The 18,950-nt window shown below is 36.5% G+C and overlaps 2 protein-coding genes across 4 annotated transcripts; one reads left to right on the top strand and one right to left on the bottom strand.

Annotated features, from left to right (window-relative positions):
* Positions 1–923: 923 nt before the first annotated feature.
* LOC117984240 (putative lipid scramblase CLPTM1) lies at positions 924–4,264 on the top strand. Its single transcript, XM_034970862.2, has 3 exons — positions 924–1,175; positions 1,325–2,945; positions 3,033–4,264. Exons 1-3 carry the CDS (start codon positions 1,071–1,073, stop codon positions 3,203–3,205), a joined length of 1,899 nt encoding a protein of 632 aa, XP_034826753.1. The 5' UTR covers positions 924–1,070; the 3' UTR covers positions 3,206–4,264.
* A 1,117-nt stretch (positions 4,265–5,381) lies between these two features.
* LOC117984541 (E3 ubiquitin-protein ligase RNF8-like) lies at positions 5,382–18,130 on the bottom strand. 3 transcript variants are annotated; one of them, XM_034971172.2, is made up of 12 exons: positions 17,780–18,130; positions 16,496–17,095; positions 15,192–15,443; positions 14,568–14,753; positions 13,046–13,105; positions 12,607–12,720; positions 10,327–10,571; positions 9,015–9,133; positions 8,765–8,807; positions 7,226–7,363; positions 6,346–6,458; positions 5,382–5,587 (listed from the first exon to the last, which is right to left on the bottom strand). In XM_034971172.2, the coding sequence occupies exons 1-12, from the start codon at positions 17,867–17,869 to the stop codon at positions 5,442–5,444; spliced, it is 2,106 nt and encodes a 701-aa protein (XP_034827063.1). In that variant the 5' UTR covers positions 17,870–18,130; the 3' UTR covers positions 5,382–5,441. The 3 variants fall into 3 exon arrangements, with proteins under 3 accessions (XP_034827063.1, XP_069356204.1, XP_069356205.1); XM_069500103.1 differs by lacking the exon at positions 8,765–8,807; XM_069500104.1 differs by lacking the exons at positions 8,765–8,807; positions 9,015–9,133.
* Between the last annotated feature and the right edge of the window lie 820 nt (positions 18,131–18,950).

Genomic DNA, 18,950 nt, shown 5'->3' with positions numbered 1-18,950 from the left:
TTTTGTCCCTTATCGTGTAACTGGGTTTTTTCAAGGACTACAACTTTAGTTGCAAAACAAACTTTGAGAATTCGTGGCGTCATTGTATTTCTCATTAGTTATTTACTTGTTTTCACATAAAAAACATTTAATACAAAATACAAATATTGTTGATCGGTTAGTACAAAATATATTGAATACTAAACAATGGTACCTAATTGTCGTATTATTCATAGTTACGTCGTGCTATCGCTATCTCAAATCTCAGACGCGGTTACACAGTACTTTAGTCTAGCTTTTTTACTCGGTTTACGTCTAAGGTACAGTGCGACAAGGCTCTTTTGGCGCGTGGCGAAAATTGGAACACTTTGCAGTCAAGTGTCCCCTTTATTCTTGTTTGAATAGTCTAAGGCCGTCGATATACGCCATTATGAAAAAACCTGACGTATAGGTATCGACGGTCTAAGACTACTCGGTTCAACTCCATGATCTCATTGGAGCCCACAATAAATAAATAAATAAAAATCTTTTTTATTCAAGTAAACTTTCACAAGTGCTTTCGAATCGTCGGATGCATCTACCACTGGTTCGGAATGCCTTTCCTACCGAGAAGAACCAGCAAGAAACTCTGCGGTTGCTCTTTTCAAATATTTGATATACAAGATTATGCCATGTATAAAAAAGTATTTGCAGTCCTGTGCGTTGCTGGAACGAGCTGCAGGTCAAATCCACGCTCTTTTATCATTTAGATAATCTTCAATTGTGTAATATGCTTTTTTTTAATGTAAATGGACCACAGAATCTGTGTTGGAGTGGAGCCTCATTATCATAGACTCATAGAGATCACAGATATGATATTATCCGTCATTGTCATGTCATGTGACATGTCTATACTATCTTATATTGGTCTGTGACTCTGTGAAGGTCTGTGATGTCTATACTCTTTGGTGTCGTCGTCTGCGGTCCATGTACTCTGTGCGGTCCATGACCATGATGTTGCTGATTAAAATGCAGTAAAATTATTCCAAAAATATATCGAATTGAAGACAAATTAATTTTTATTCACACAACGCGTGTAATCTAAAATAATTATGGCAAATGTAAGCGAAGAAAATCCTTCCGAGACAGAAGATAAGCTGATACCTAGCGACGCTACTTCGAGGCAAATTGATTCAATTGCTGATGAAAATGTCGATGTAAGTAAATAACTATCGAAAAGAAAGCTATAAAATCTTGATTATCATACCAGCAGTACGATCTTGGACACCATTCATAATTTTTATCTTAAGTTTAGTGTTATTTTAAATTGGGTCAATCTTCACGCTCTTGACTTCGATTTTTTCAGATCAATGAACAAATTGATGAGCAGCGCCGTAGAATGCAACCAACAAAGCTGGAATCGTTTTTTGCAGTAACTAAATCTTTAATAATAAGAGCGTTAGTTGTTTATTTTATTACATCGTTGTTCCGTCAACCGTCAGCCCCAAAGCCCGATATAAACAGTCCTCCAGGAGTTGTTCGCACTCCAGCCATTAATATGTTTGCCAATGGAACAGTATTAGACATGTACTCCTATATATCCGAAAAGGAATTTTTAAAAAAATTTGAAGATGCTGATTTAGTTTGGAAGTTACCTGGATTAATATATGGAGATTGGGCTGGTGGACCGAATGGAGATGGGACGTTTATGCACACAACTAGTTTTGTACCCTCGGAGACATTGAAAAATAATGGTTCAATATATCTTCATGTTTATATAGTTCCATCAGGAAAGTCACCTGATCCAAGGAATAGAAGCATTTATGCTGGATCTAATGTAACTTATGGTAGGAAAATGATAAACAAATATAAGAAACTGAGATATCTAAAAACACATAATTTATTAACTGGCCAAACTGAAAAATCTGAAGAAGAACAAAAGAAAGCAGAAACAATGAAAGAAGAAATAGTTTCACATTGGCATCCTAATTTAACTATCAACTTGGTAACGGATCAAACAAATTGGATGCAGGGTAGTGTACCCCCTCCACTTGATGAGTTTATCTATTTCTTACCTGATGGTAAGCAATACAAACCAGCAGTATTTCTAAATGACTATTGGAACATGATGAGAGATTATGTTCCTCTCAATAAAACAACAAGTAGCCTTGAGTTACAACTCACGTTTCAACCACTGAGTCTGTTCAAGTGGCAACTGTATACTGCTCAGGCAATGAGGGACAAGTTAAGCATGTTCTCAGCGCTGGGTGCAGAGGAGCAAGATGAAGAGCAGGACACAGTCAAGGAATTGCTTTTAGACACATCTCCCTATTTATTGGGTCTTACGATTTCAGTCTCTATTTTGCATTCAATATTTGAATTGCTGGCTTTCAAAAATGATATTCAGTTTTGGAATAACAGGCAGTCCCTAGAAGGCCTCTCTGTAAGATCTGTATTCTTCAATGTTTTTCAATCGACTGTTGTTCTTCTTTACGTTCTTGACAATGAAACAAACGTTATGGTTAGAATTTCCTGCTTTATTGGCCTGATGATTGAGATATGGAAGATAAATAAAGTGATGGATATTAAACTGAATAGAGAAGATAGAATATTTGGGATTCCCAAGCTAACATTCACAGACAAAGGCTCCTACGTAGCGTCTAGCACCAGGGAATACGATATGTTAGCATTCAGATACCTCAGCTGGGCATGTTTTCCTCTTTTGATTGGATATGGGGTATATTCCTTGCTGTATCAAGAGCATAAAGGATGGTACTCTTTCGTTCTTAACATGATGTATGGTTACCTCCTTACTTTTGGGTTTATTATGATGACACCTCAATTATTTATTAATTATAAATTGAAGTCTGTTGCACATTTGCCTTGGCGTATGATGACATATAAGTTCCTCAACACTTTTATTGATGACATGTTTGCATTTGTAATCAAAATGCCAACTATGTATCGTATTGGCTGTTTCAGAGATGGTGGGTATATGTTTTAAACTTTTTTAATATGTATATGATATGAATGAAAATTGAATATGCCTAATACTTTATATTACTTGTTTTCAGATATTGTATTCTTCATATTCTTATATCAGCGTTGGATTTACAAGGTTGACCACAAACGTGTCAACGAGTTTGGGTTTTCTGGCGAGATGGAACAGCAAAAGAAACAATCTGAGAACGGTAACCTTGCCATCACTGAAGGCGATCAAGGCACCACAGATAAGAAAAATGATTAAATTTTAGACAATTTTTAGCTAGTAAATGTTATGACATGTCAGTTAATATATAAAACTTAATTTTGCTTAGCAAAGTAATAATAATATTATGTATTGTGCATGTATATATTATTATAAATCTTAAAGTCTGTTTGAACAACTTGATAAGAAAATGATATTCTATTGTGAACAGTACAAATAAATTAATGTTAACAAAAGGTGTTTGTATTTAAATATGATAGTTTACATTATTAACATTGTACCTAATTAAAAAAAAAAATCTGTTGAACACAACTAAGTTTGTGTGTAAAATAGAGTTCTTTGAATGTATTGCTATCCCTTTCATAATACTGAAAAGGTTAGCTCTAGATTTAGATGTCAATTAATAAATAATTAATCAATCCTACCTATCTGTAATCTGTTGATAAGGCACTTAGCAATATTGTTATAATTGTTAAAAAATATATTGACATATAGCTGATTCCTGCGACTTCGTCCGCGTGGATTTACGTTTTTTAAAATCCCGTGGGAACTCTTTGATTTTTCGGGATTGTTGTCGTTGCTTGGTACCTACAATACCTAACAAAAAAAGAATGAATGAAATCGGACTACGCGTTAATGAACTACAACTCAGTATACATTTTAACTTTCGTCACCTCTCCTACGGGAACCATGCTGAATTTCGGGATAAAAAGTATCCTATATTCTTCCTCATAGTATGACCTCAAATCGTACCAAGTTTCATTGGAATCCATTCAGTATTTTCAGCGTGATGCGCGGCCGTGATACAGACAGACAGACAGATAGACAGACAGACAAAAATGAAAAAAATTACAGTTTTGGGTTCAGTATCGATTATAGAGTGCCCTCGAAAAAAAAATTTCAAAATATCTTCAATGTACAGAATTTGACCTGTTACAGTTTTATTATAAGTATATATTATCTAAATCTTAGTGCTATTCTTTTCCAGAGAGAGTACTAGAGAAAGGGATAGCAATATAAGAACTCTGTTTTATACAATTTATATCTTTGTATACCATAGAATTAATGAATGAATTAATAAATGAATTGCATAAGACCTTACACATCTAAGAGCCTGCTCGTGGGTGCTATACCTACTTATAGGCAATCCCTTGCAGCATAAGAAGCTGGAGTATTCTTTCAAAGTTTAGCCTAGCAGGGTGGTGCGCTAACTCAGTGCTCAACACTGAATGATAGCCACCAAGCTCATTTGATATTGGTTGGTTCTTTTCACATTAATTCACTAATTAATTAATTAATTTTTCGTAGAAAACCTTCAGTGGTTTAAAAAATAAATGTCAAATGAACTCTGTTCCATTAGCAGTGTTTTAAAATTCAAGTTTTTCGAAATAGCGAGCATTACAAAGTTTTAGTTTTAGTAAAGGCAAATTTTAGCCATCCAGTTCGGTCGACAATTCCCAACTCTATAGTTGGGAATTGTCGACCAGCTTTCTCAACTGATACGTAATCAATCATGTTGGTAATAGGTAACTGATACGTAGCAGGTGTCAAACTAGGCCTGCTCTTAGCATTTTAGAAAAATATGCGCAGTCTTAACTAGTTCAGGCCTCCCTGGCGCAGTGGTAAGTGCTTGTGTGGATTTCTTATAATTTCGTTCATTCATAAAGGTTTGGAATTTCATAATTTTGAAATTTCTGGTCTGGCCTGGTGGGAGGCTTCGGCTGTGGCTAGTTACCACCCTACCCGCAATTCCGTGCCGCCAAGCGATTTAGCGCTCCGGTACGATGCCTTGTAGAAACCAAAGGGGTATGGGTTTAATAAAAAACTGCCACATTCCTTCCAGCCTCCAGGTTAGCCCGCATCCATCTTAAATTGCATCATCACTTACTTAGGTGAGATTGCAGTTGGGAGCTAATTTGTACTTGAATAAAAAAAATGCTACACAGACATGCTACCCAGAGTATGACAAAAATAAATCCATACTAATGTTATAAATGCGGAAGTGTGTCTGCCGCTCTGCTAGCTTTTAACGCCTTTCCTTTTAATCAATTTTCACGAAATTTGGTTAAGATATACCTTATAACTTGGGGAAAAACAAACTTTTTATCGTAGAATTAAAAAATATTAAGGATTTAAAAAATATAAATCCACGCGGACATATTCGCGGCCTTTATCTAGTATTTTCATAAAGGCAAATATAATTAAACTGCACATATAAAATATAAGCAATAATTTTGGTATTTATTATTAAAACAATCGATTTGCATTGTGTATATTAGCGTAGTGGGCAGCCGGGTGCCCAGTGGCCGCGCGCACCGCAGCGGAAGCAGCGCCCGTAGCCGCCGTAGTAGGCGCCGGGTCTACCTGGTACCCGACCTCGATGTCTTCGCCCACTATTATCACCTCCTCCGGCACTAGCTCCTAAAATATTATAATTATATTTATTCACTGCTTCCACACGCCCCTGCAGTTTCAGTCGGGTGGAATTTCTGAAAACCCCATGAGCTTTGAATAATAAAAATCTGTAGTGATTTTGGAAAATCCCCCCTTAAGGGTGGTAAAAAGTTTGTACCTATAGGAAAGTTTTAACTATTGTTATTGTACCTTGTAAGAAGGTTCTTTCTAGGGGGATGTATAAGATGAGAAAGGATCTTATGAAAATCCACCCATAAGGGGGTGAAATGGGGGTTGGAATGTTATATGAAAATCCTGTTTTGAAGTTAGCGACGCAAAAATCCCTTTTGCAGGCCTTTTGTAGCGGGAATATTACTAATATCATGAGAAACCAGAAATTTTACGCGGACGAAGTCGCGGGCAACTGCTAGTTTTTGATAAATAACAATGTTATACTAACAATAAATAAGACATGTAAAACTTAAGCAACTTATCGATAGATTAGGTTGATTCATAATCATTATTATTAAACTCTACCATTAGTGAGTGCCTACCTACGTCATAAAAGGAACCTACTGTTTTTTTTTTTTTAACTAAAAACTGTATTGAATGACACATTACGGGACATGTACAATGTACATTGTGGGACACACGTTCATACAATTTTAGCCATCTCTTGCATAGGACCAGCGTTACAGTTTAATTAAATCAAAAGTAAAATGATTTTTTCAGCTAGATTAGTGAAATTAAGTGTTGTTTAATATATACTAATAATATATTCTGACCTGCAGTATTATTGGGTTCGGCATCTGCACCGGTGGCATCATCAGTGTTGTCAGATCCACTGTCGGAATCGAAGAAGGGCGCACGTCTAACTCCAAACCCAACAAGCCAGAAGCTGGAAATTCGTAAACACATTATCTATATAGATCCCAAAACAACTTTTTTTGGAATTTTTGTGTCTGTCTGCGCATACGCATCACGCTAAACTACTTAACGGACTTAAATTACGCGGACATATTTTATTTTAAAACTACCTACCTACATTATGTTCATAATAATTGCACATACCTACCTAGAATATTAGACTAAGTATTAACGACAGAGGAATGTGCAGTGCTCTCAGTCAAGCCGCCGAGCGCTTACGAGCACGAAGAAACCAATACTGTAAGAATTTTTTTGTGTGGAAATAAATAAATAAATAAAATTTATTTCTCGCATTCCTTCGAAAATCTAAACTAACTCTATCCTAACTTAAAACTTACTCGCCAGGGTGAAGGAAAACATCGTGAGGAAACCGGCATGCCTAAGAGTTGTTCATAATTTTCTCAAAGGTCTAAATAATTTTTAAATACATATCAAAAACTGCGTAACCGGCAGGATTCGAGCGTCTTCTGTTCGTTCAGTTTCGCTTACTGCCAGTGACGAAATTTGTGATAATATGTATGTTCACTCGGTACCGACTGAAGCGACTCTTCAGTACTGAGTGAACATTAAATACATTTCTCAAAGGTGTGTGAAGTTTGCCAATCTGCACTTGGCCAGCGTGGTAGACTATGGCTAAACCCTGCTCATTTTGAAAGGAGGGTCATCCATCAGTAGTGAGCCGACGGTGGGTTTATGATGATGATCTGATGATGAGTTAGTTCAAATGGTGATACTCACTTGTTCCCGTATTCGTATTCCTCGAACCCCTCGTGCCCCTCGTATTCCTCGTACCCCTCGTAGTCCTGGTAGTCCTCGTATTCCTCCTCCTCGTCGAGGTATTCACTGTCGTCCTCGTATTCATCCGAGTCACTTCGTCTGTTACCAATATAAATACAGAGATTTTTTCACATTCGCTTTTTATTTTTTATATTGCTAAAAAGGGCCGAAAATGGGAGTTATAGTCCATCATAAAAAAATAACTCCTCACGCGCTATTTTAATTCTGTGGGTCAACTGTCATGTCAAAAGTACGGTTCACCTTTAAAATAAGGACTAAAATCGTACCTTGGACATGAAAGACACAAAAAGTTATAATTGCGCGTGAGTAGTTAAATTTTAGGCGTCATACTGATTCTGAGCACAATAAAATTTCGGAGTATTTGGGTTCTCTTCTTAGTAATATAACATGAAAAGGACAGACAGTTTGACAGTTTTAAATTTTTTTTAGAGCTGTCAAACCTCTCAACCTTAGCTGCCAGTCGCGAGCCCCTTGTTTAAATTTGTAGCGTGCACTAAACTTTAGTTTTTTATTTTTATTTATTCAGATACAAGTTAGCCCTTGACTGCAATCTCATCTGGTGGTAAGTGATGATGCAGAGATCTTTAAATGTAACATTCATGTTCGGTCGTTTTTTAGGATTCCGTACCGCAAACGGAAAAAAGGACCCTTATAGGATTACTTCGTTGTCTGTCCGTCTGTCTGTCGTGTCTGTCAAGAATACGTATAGGGTCTTCCCGTTGACCTAGAATCATGAAATTTGGCGAGTAGGACTTGTAGCGCAAGTAAAGTAAAAAATACGAAAACAGTGATTGTGTGGTTACATCACAAAAAAACCGGCCAAGTGCGAGTCAAGCTCGCGCACCGAGGATTCCGTACTACAGTCGTATTTTATCGTCAATGTACAGGTAAAGCCCTTTCATATGATACCCCACTTGGTATAGTAATCTTACTTTATAAGTTGAAAATACTAATTATTTGTTCAAAACACAAAACCATGGGACCACAAATTCACAGTTTTCAGATTTTTCCCCTAATGTCTGCTATAAGACCTACCTACCTGCCAAATTTCATGATTCTAGGTCAACGGGAAGTACCCAATGGGAAAAATACTAAATCACTAAAACTACAAAATGTGGCAAATGGTTATTGGTATTGGATTGTGTTTAGGTAGTAAGTATAACAATAACGCTAAATTTTTGCTAGCCTGTATGTATATCTCAATATATAAAAGGAAAAGGTGACTGACTGACTGGCTGACTGATCTATCAACGCACAGCTCAAACTACTGGACGGATCGGGCTGAAATTTGGCATGCAAATAGCTATTATGACTTAGGCATCCGCTAAGAAAGGATTTTTGAAAATTCAACCCGTAAGGGGGTGAAATGGGGGTTTGAAATTTGTGTAGTCCACGCGGACGAAGTCGCGAGCATATGCTAGTTTTACATAAAACAAACAGGGATTTAGGTAAGAACTAAGAGATAAAAGATAAGCATACCGTCTCGTGCTGACGCTCGCTTGATTCAGTTCGCTTTCGAGTTCTGTGAACAACACAGCTTCATGAATCTAGATGATAGATTAGTAAGTAGACATTAGAAATTGAATAACTATCAGATACTACATACAGTACGAGAGCCACCATGTTCTGATTATGAATTCATATTATTAAGAAAAATTCAAAATAATCACTATGAAGCTGCCTTGAGCACAAAACTTTTTGGTAAAGTGTATAGAATTGAATTGTCTACCTTCTCTACTTTGAAGCATATCTTTTCTCTTCTGCTTCATTTCTTCTGTGAGATTTTGTACCATTTTTTCAATAAAGGAGTCCAATACTAAACTTTTACATTCGGACGTGATGGCTGCTCTAGAAAATAAATGTTGACAAAAAGTAAAAATCATTTATGAGGACTATTTTACTGAAAATCACTACACTTATTATGAAAATACGAAAGTGTGTTTGTTGGTTTGTCCTTCAATCACGTCGCAACGGAGCAATGGATCGACGTGATTTTTTTTCATGGATATAGACCTGATATAATTATGCTACTTTTTATCCGGGAGAAAATTTCCCACGGGATTTTACAAAACTAAATCCACGCGAACGAAGTCGCAGGCATCAGCTAGTGTTACAACAAAACTTATAGCTTCTCTTTCACTGTTCTACCACAGAACAGCCAAAAACCCTGTGTTGGCATCCTTATGTGGTCGACATCCAATCTACTACCTTCAAGGCAAGAGTATAGGCATTTTCCAACCTAGAACTCATCATTGCTTCTCGTGATTGTCGTGAAGAATAAAAGCCTATCTCGCAATAATTTAAAAAACCGGAAGGGTATCGCACAATCGTACAAGAAATCTCAAACAAATATGATAAAAGTTTGACAGGCAGCGCCATTTTGATGTGATGTGTGTTAGGGACTAGGGTGCATCCCGTTGACCGGCAGGTAGGTACATCTTATAACACACGTAACCCTTCTTACATTACGATACGAGTCTCGAAGATGAGTCGCTGAGGAGTATCTCGCATACATTTGTATGGTGAGTCGCACACTTCGCTACCAGTATCCACGCATCTGCTACTAGTCTCGCGATACCCACCTTGTCGTCGCCGGCGCGTCGCGTCCCTTACGAATCTCGGCAAAATGGCGGCGGATCAGCAGTTTGACAATTAAAGTTCAAGTAGAACTCTTTGTTTTTAGTAGCATAATGTACGAAACTCGAGTAGCGAACGGCCCGAAAAATCCGAACACCGTGAATTTGTGGTTACAAATAATTAGTATTTCCAACTTTCAAAGTAAGATTACTTTACCAAGTGGGGTATCATATGAAAGGGCTTTACCTGTACATTGGGAAAGAGATTTTTATTTATTTTTATGCATCATAGTTTTTGATTTATCGTGCAAAATCTCGAAAAAATACGACTGTAGTACAGAGCCCTCTGTGCGCGAATCTGACTGGCATTAATTGTCCGCGTTTTATCAGCGTAGTAAGCACATGCAGGGTATCCGCTAGTAAGTTATAACTATGCTATGGTTATAACCCTAAATACGAGTATACCTGCATATCGGACATTCTTTTTTTTTCTTCTTCCACATAGTAATACAGTATTTGCAGAATGTGTGAGAGCAGTTGAGGGTGATGGCGGCCACGAAGAGCTCCGCACAAATACTGCACTGCAGTTCGCTTTCCATTATTTCTCCAAATTCAGTTTTGATTGTGGTGCCCTCTTGGTTTCTATCTGAGGTTGTGTTTTGTAGAAGTTTTACATTTTCACTTTCAATGCTTTTCAACTGGCTTCGAACCTGTGGAAAATTAAAATATATGTATTAATAAGGATAAATAAGTGTGAGGCTTACTTCCTAATAGGTATCATCATCATGATCAACCCATCGCCGGCTTACTACAGAGCACGGGTCTCCTCTCAGACTGAGAAGGGTTTTCGCCATAGTCTACCACGCTGGCCATGTGCGGATTGGTAGACTTCACACACCTTTGAGAACATTATGGAGAACTCTCAGGCATGCAGGTTTCCTCACGATGTTTTCCTTCACCGGTAAAGCAAGTGATATTTAATTAATTAAAACGCACATAACTCCGAAAAGTTAGAGGTGCGTGCCCGGGATCGAACCCCCTGACCTCCGATTAGAAGGCGGTAGAGATGGGCGTTATTGGCTATTTCTGGTTACGGTTATCCAACAGTTATTTAGTTTCAATACCGATATCGATAACCGTTGCCAAATATCGGTATCAGAGTTGTGTTTCAACTTTAATATGCGCAACGCGCAACGGTTTCCGTTGTAGTAACCAAGCTAGCTGCCGTATCAATACCGTCTGTATAGCTAGCGCGCGCATATTTCACTAAAATAAAACCAATTTTACTTTCATGAATATCGTGAAGTAATCACAACCTTAAGTTCATAGCAGCAAAGTTTAATTATAATGATCATTGACATAGGTCAAACTATAGTGGACGCTTGCACGGATAGTTTGCCACAGTCCAGTTAATCAAAAACATTTCACGACGATTGAAAAACCAAAGAGGACCTTATCTCTATTACTCTAAGGCTAACTTAAGAGCCTCAATAGCTCAACGGTTGAGAAGCGGACTGATTTTCGAAAGGTCGGCGGTTCAAACCCCACTCGTTGCACTATTGTCGTACCTACTCCTAGCACAAGCTTTACACTTAGTTGGAGAGGAAAGGGGAATATTAGTCCCGATTAGCATGGCTAATACTCTTTTAAAAAAAAAAACTGTAACAAAATTGATAGATCAAAGTGTAATGGACAAGTACTTGTACAGTTAAGCCTTAGCGTAATAGAGATAAGGTCGGCTTTGGTTTATCAAGTTCTTAGTTACTAAGCCGGTAGCCAATAACCGCTTCTTCTCAGCTTTCAGTGAAAGAAAAAAAGAGAAGGCATAATTATTGCGTTTTTAGTTACCAAAAAACCAAACAATGCATTGTCAGTTGCCATTTGGCAGCGTTGCGTTGTCAGGTGGTTCCATGGTGGTTCGTCATAGTGATAACCGTTGCTAGCTACGACAATAACGCTACGGTATGCTATAGGCACGGCAGCGGTTTTCAGTTAAGTTAAGCTATAGCGGACACATGTCTAGAAGGCGGACGTCCTAACCACTAGGCTATCACAGCCTAATAGGTATAGTGCGCCTAAAACAAGTAGTGTGATCTGAACTTGAAGGGTCCTAATGGATATTGACTCAAATCTTCAAAATTTGTGATGTTTGCTGTAGTAAAAACCGGCCAAGTGCGAGTCAGACTCGCACACCGAGGGTTCCGTACTACAGTCGTATTTTGTCGACATTTTGTACGATAAATCAAAAACTATTATGCATAAAAGCTGCTAAGTTTGTTGTGGGCTCTTCTTAGACCTGGGCGCGTTGGAACCCTCAAATCTTTAGTTTTTAAGTTCGCGTAAAAATTATCACCACTACATCATCTTACAAATGCAACAACAGACTTTCAAAAAGTGTAATTTATTACCTATTTTGAATAAACCATTTGATTTGATTAAAAATAGATAAAAATCTGTTTCAGAGTGTACAGGTAAAGCCCTTTCATATTATGATACCCTACTTGATATAGTAATCTTACTTTGAAAATTGAAAATACTAATTATTTGTTCATGAACACATTTTAATTTTTTTTCGTGATGTAACCACAAATTCACGAATTTCAGCCTGCCAAATTTCATGTTTCTAGGTCAACGGGAAGTACCCTGTAGGTTTCTTGACAGACAGATAACGAAGTGATCCTATAAGAGTTCCGTTTTTTCTTTTGAGGTATGGAACCCTAAAAAATAAAGTTTTGTATTACTTACTTTTTCTAACTGTTCCTGCAGAGAGCTTATAACCTCGCCTGACTGCTCAGCTTGTCGTTGTATTCTTTCCGCTGCGAGAGCCGATAGTTCGATTTCCCTTTCTGTGACCCTGTTCTAAAAAGAAATAAAAATATCATAGCACCAATCTTTTTTCGAGTGCAAAACTATATCCATGTCAAATTAGTTTAGACCTATGTTCACAAATAAAAGTTAGGGATTTATAAAACAACTAGCTGAACTTCGTACCGCCTAGCAGTCGATTCTTTTTCAGGCAATTTTTTAAATTTTTCTCTCAGTAAGAACCATCCTCGTATCTACTTCAAGGAATATTAGAAAAAAATAATTGGCGAAATCGGTTCAGCTGTTCTCGAGATTTGCGATCAGCAACACATTTAGCGATCCATTTTTATATATAGAGAAGATATGAATAATAATTCACCTTTAGATTTTCAATGGATTTTTGAGCATTCAGTTGAGCTTCGTTTAATTTCTCGTGCATCTATAAAAATAAATTATCGAAAATAACACTTGTAACAGCAAATGTTAGGCCGCGATTACACCAGAAAGTTTTACTCACGTAAGTTGCTTACGTAATTAATTGACAAGAAATTTAAACTAAGGTAAATGTACTTATAAGAGTGTTTACATTTGTTTTGTAAGTTAATCATGTAAGCTACTTACGTGAATAAAACTTACAGGTGTATCCACGGCTCAAGAGCATAACATGCACTTACCAATACAAATTAACTAGCTGATGCCCACGACTTCGTTCGCGTGGAATTAGGTTTTTTAAAAATCCTGTGGAAACTCTTTGATTTTCTGAGATAAAAAGTAGCCTATGTCACTTTCCAGGTTTTTATCTATACGCATACAAAAAATCACGTCAATCCGTTGCACCGCTGTGACGTGATTAAAGGACAAACCAACAAACAAACAAACTTTCGCATTTATAATAAGGGTACTGATTAAATTCTCGAAAGTGGCGACTGCCGAATATATTGTAATAGGTATAGTTACATGTTTAAAATGTATAGCTCTTATTGTTGCCACTGGATTAATAATATAATTAGTCTAGGTTAGCTTAGAAGTTAGTTATTAAACCAATAGACCAATCAGATCATTTTCTATAATACAAATAAATCACAAATAGAAATTATTAATATGTAAAATTAAGAATACACTCTCACGTATTCTCTCTCCCACACACAAACACAGACACACATACACTCACTCATACACACACACATACATATGTTGTGAATCACCTACTAGGTATTTTTACTAGTTAATTGACTTTTATATTTTCATATATTATTATATTTTTGTAAAGCTTGTTTAAATTATCAAACGTACTGTTATAAATTTATAATTAATATTTATTTAAGTAATCTGTAAATAATTGTAATCCTATTTGGCCTTATTTTCAGTCTGTTATTATGTAAAATTATATTGTATGTATCACTGTTGATTGCAAATAAACGAATAAAATAAAAAATAAAAATAAAGAAAACCGGCCAAGTGCGAGTCAGACTAGCGCACCGAGGGTTCCGTACTATAGTTGTATTTTTCGACATTTTGGACGATAAATCAAAAACTATTATGCACAAAAATAAATAAAATCTGTTTTTAGTATGTATAGACCTATAGCGCTTTCATATGATACCCCACTTGATATAGTTATCTTCTTCGTAGATAGTTATCTTACTTTGAAAGTTGAAAATACTAATTATTTCTTTATGAACACCTCTATTTTTTTTGACAAATTCACGGTTTTCAGATTTTCCCCTTACTGTGTAAGTGTACTAATGTCTGTTATAAGACCTACCTACCTGCCACATTTCATGATTCTAGGTCAACGGGAAGTACCCTATAGGTTTCCTGACAGACCGACAACAAAGTGATCCTATAAGAGTTTTTTCCTTTTAAGATACGGAACCCTAAAAACTAGATTAAAGACATACAAGTTGTTCCATTTTGAGTTTATCTTCATCTGTAGTTTTCTTCATTTGCTCCAATTGGTTGTTGAATTGCTGCTGCACCTCAAGTTTTTGCCTTTCCTGTTCTTCAAGACTTTCCTTTATATTTTTGAGTTCTTCCATCAACTCCATTTCTTTTTGTTTTTTTTGCTCTGCCAGTTCATTTAATTCCTACAAAAATTACAATATGTATTAAGTGTATACAATATGTAGTATATGCAATGCATGCACTAGGTTATGCCCGTAACTTCGTCCACGTGTCATAATAGGATTTCTGCATGCCAAATTTAAGCCCAATCCATCCAGCAGTTTAAGCTGTGCATTGATGGATCAGTCAGTCAGTCAGTCAGCTTTTCCTTTTATATGTATAGATGTAGTATCTAGTAAGTAATATGTCACAGCCAACTAGTTTAAGTAGTTATTCAATTAACACCCTAGCCTCTTTACTAAGCGGCGCCGTTCACCGAATGGCCTGATTATATATTCAGCCATTTCATCAGACAGTTTGACAAATGAGTTGGATCACATTTACGTTCAGCCATAAATAGCCATTCATAGCCCGAAATAAGTTTAAATCAGAACGTATTGGATGAGTCAATCTATAAATACCTTTTGCTTAGCTAGTCTCAGTTGCTCAGTTTCCTTTAGCAGAAGCGATTCAAACTCCTGTTTTTCTTTTAACCGAACTTCCTCTTGTTCCTTCATTTTTGCTTCCAACTTATTCAACATTTCTTGTTTTAATGAATTCTCTCGATTCAGTTCTGAGAGGAACTCTTCTCTTTCCTTAAGAAGTTTCTCCTTCAGTACATTGTTTTCCACAATAAGTTCAGACTCAATCTCATTGTGTTTTCTAATTTGTTCCTGTAAAGTACATTTTTAAATAATGGCTATTATATAATTTAAATAATACATATTTCTCTAAACTAACATTATTATAGGTCTAAATAATATGTATTCAATTTTATTCCTGATCTAGCTTATGCTTGCGACTTCGTTAGCATGGACTACATTTCACCCCCATTTAACCCACATAGGGGTGGAATTTCGAAAAATCCTTTCTTAGTAGATACCTACTCTTTACAAAGAAAACACGTTCCAAATCTCATGTCTCAAGGACCAGCTGTTTAGGCTGTGCGTTGATATATAAGTCAGTCAGTCAGGACTTTTAATTTTATATCTACAGATTTCTTTCAAGTGTGGGTAAAACACTAATAAAATGATTTTATTATAAAATAGGTATAATGCAGTGTACCAAAAAGACATGGTATAACATCACTACCCATACTACAAGTATAAATAAAGAGCCTCAATAGCTCAACCGGTATAGGAGTGGACTGAAAACCGAAAGGTCGACGGTTCAAATCCCGCCCGTTGCACTATTGTCGTACCTACTGCTAGCACAAGCCTGACGCTTAATTGGAGAGGAAAGGGGAATATTAGTCATTTAATATGGCTAATATTCTTTAAAAAAAAAAATGCCAAAGAGTTTGTTTGTTGGTTTATTGGTTAATCACGTTGCAACGGATTGACGTGATTTTTTGCATGGGTATATTTAAAGACCTGGAGTGACATAGGCTACTTTACATCCCGGAAAATCAATGAGTTCCCACGGAATTTTTGAATACCTAAATACACGCGAACAAAGTCACAGGCATCAGCTAGTATGTGATATGGAGGAAGATAGCAGGGCCTTAGTTATTCAAAACTAGATGTTGCCTACAATTTAGTCCATGTTCTGTTCTGTTCCATTCCAGGACAAAAAGAAGCCTACGTCCATTCGCAGCATGCAAGCTATCTCCGTCCGTCTAAATTGATTAAGCAGATGAACCATGATAACATACAGACACTTTCACATTTATAATATTAGTATAATGGGAGTGGTAGGAGATTTCTAATTGTTTAATCAAATTTACCATAAGTTCAGATATCTTTCCCTCCATCTCCTGTTTGAGATTAGCTAATTGTATATCTCTCTTTTCAATCAAAAGTGCTTTCTGTCTTTCTACTTCATTATTTTCCCCTTTTAAGTTCTCTATCTTTGTTGCAAAATCACTCTCAAGTTTTTCAATTTGTCTCTTCATGTCTGACTGCAATTGTTCTTTCATTATCATATTTGCAGTTTTAATTTGTTTAGTATTTTCAATTTTGTCTGCAATATGTTTGATTTCACAGTTCTGCGATTCCTCAAACTTAACTTTTACATCATTTAAGATTTGCATGGATGTTTCTTCAAGCTCCAGCTTAATGCGTTTAGCAGAAGAGGGCATTAATTCAGCATCTTTATTTACAAACTTGTACACAAATTCATTTAAGGCATCTAGTACTATTACATCATCATCGTTTATTTGTTTTCTTTTGCCTTTGCCTAATTTAACACCATTTATATTCATTCCAAATGTACTGTGATCTTCCAAAATCCAGTTTTTTTCATTTTTTATAAAAGCACAATGAATTCTTGATATGGGCAAGAATGGAATAACCAATGTATTTTTGAGTCCGCGACCAATAGTAAACTGAAAACAAAATTAAGGAAAAACTATAGCTTGCTTTGTCGAACAAACTGTTTAAGAACTTTACAAATACAAGACGACAACCTCCCTGACGCAGTGGTAAGCGCTGTGGTCTTATTAGTGGGAGGTCCCGGGTTCGATTCCTGGCAGGGATTTGGAATTTTATAATTTCTAAATTTCTGGTCTGGTCTGGTGGGAGGCCTCGGCCGTGGCTAGTTACCACCCTACCGGCAAAGCCGTGCCACCAAGCGATTTAGCGTTCCGGTGCGATGCCGTGTAGAAACCATAGGTGTATGGGTTTAATAAAAACTGCCATACTCCTTCCAGGTTAGCTGGCTCCCACCTTAGACTGCATCGTCACTTACCTTCAGGTGACATTGCAGTCAAGGGCTAACTTGTATCTGAATAAATAAATAAAAAAAAGAACAGTTGGACAATAGGTTTACTATTGACCTGGTACACTACTTAATGTGCCTAAATAAATAATAGGTATTATAAAGAGGTAAAATTTGGAACTTTGTAGATTGTAGGAGGTAATCTCCGGATCTAATCATCCGATTCTGAAAATTCTTTCAACAATTGATAGCTACATTATCCCCAAGTACTATAGGCTATAAATTACGCGAACGAAGTCGCGGGTAAAAGCTAGGTTAATAAATAATGTAAATTTTTCGTTGAGTTACTTACTTCCTCCGAAGTTATGTAGATTTGTTGAAAAGTTTTAAATTCAATCTTTAGGGGTTTGCAAGATAATAGAGTTGGAAATGTTTCTTGCATCTTAAAAACTATAATCAAATAATCAAAGACCACTAAAAACCATCTAAAAACAAAAAGTAATTAAAGATGCACTACTACACACATGTTCTAACTACTAAGAATAGGATAGGAGTTAGGACTGAATATTCGCCATATTCATAGCTGGAATAAAATATAATATTTTAGATCATAAATTTCTTTTTAAAAATTATTTCGTAAAAAATTTGCATTATGAAGAACATTGTTCAAGAATCGAAGTCGTTTGTTTTGTTTATGTCACAGACCCTAGTTTTTGTCAAAGAGTATAATATAATCACTACGTTTTATTTCTGTCTTTGGTTTTTGTTACGTCACAGAACGATGAATTCTCTGTGGTTTCTGTACACGTACGTAGAGGCCCTGCACAGGGTCAAGCATGTTTGTCAAATTTTACGTGTTTGACAAATTATTTGATCGTTTGCGGTCATTTATCAAAGTGTTTGTCAAACAAACTACGTGCTTGTCAAAGAAACTACGTGTTAGGCAAACGGCTACGTTTGTCTCAAACGCTCCATTTTAGCTCCATATTTCTTTCAGTAAAGTTTCATGTGTGAATATATTATAATAATGCCCAACGTCTCCCTTTTTTTTAAACATATTCCTAAAATTAGTGCAAGAAATCCTTTGTCCGTGGTGCTATCATATCACTCAGCGCCTATGCTCAGCGCAGTATCTCTTTCTGAATTCTGCGTCGAAAATGACGCCTTGTTGGACAAATGTGTTTGACACCTGTTTGAATGGTGCTTGCACCGTGCTCTTGTGTTTGATGACCTTGATCGAACAAAACGTCACAAAACGTAAAATTTGACAAACATGCTTGACACAACGGGACAAAAAATAGGTTAGCTGCGTCTCTGTTTATCACATTAGTAACTTTATCTGTGCTCTCTTTTTAGTGCGAATGAGAAAGCAAACGTTCCTGCATCTAGCTATTATTCTATCTACGTTTGGATCCTACTCAATCCTACTCTATGCTTCAAAGTATTCAAACCTTATTTATACAAACCACATACAAACCGTTCTCACTTCTCATGGTGACGCCACAATATGCTAGCACCATGCT

Source organism: Maniola hyperantus, chromosome 8 (assembly GCF_902806685.2).
Source record: "Maniola hyperantus chromosome 8, iAphHyp1.2, whole genome shotgun sequence".
Classification (NCBI taxonomy): Eukaryota; Metazoa; Arthropoda; class Insecta; order Lepidoptera; family Nymphalidae; genus Maniola; species Maniola hyperantus.
The sequence above is the reverse complement of the archived record's forward strand: the minus strand, read 5'-3'. Positions and strand labels throughout refer to the sequence as shown.

Coding starts and splice junctions, on each gene's coding strand:
- LOC117984240 (XM_034970862.2), top strand. CDS start 1,071: ATGGCAAATGTAAGCGAAGAAAATCCTTCCGAGACAGAAGATAAGCTG. Junction 1,176..1,324: donor TTGCTGATGAAAATGTCGAT/GTAAGTAAATAA, acceptor CGATTTTTTCAG/ATCAATGAACAAATTGATGA. Junction 2,946..3,032: donor TATTGGCTGTTTCAGAGATG/GTGGGTATATGT, acceptor ACTTGTTTTCAG/ATATTGTATTCTTCATATTC.
- LOC117984541 (XM_034971172.2), bottom strand. CDS start 17,869: ATGCAAGAAACATTTCCAACTCTATTATCTTGCAAACCCCTAAAGATT. Junction 9,134..10,326: donor AAAGAATGTCCGATATGCAG/GTATACTCGTAT, acceptor TTTATTTTCTAG/AGCAGCCATCACGTCCGAAT. Junction 7,364..8,764: donor GCGAGCGTCAGCACGAGACG/GTATGCTTATCT, acceptor TATTGGTAACAG/ACGAAGTGACTCGGATGAAT.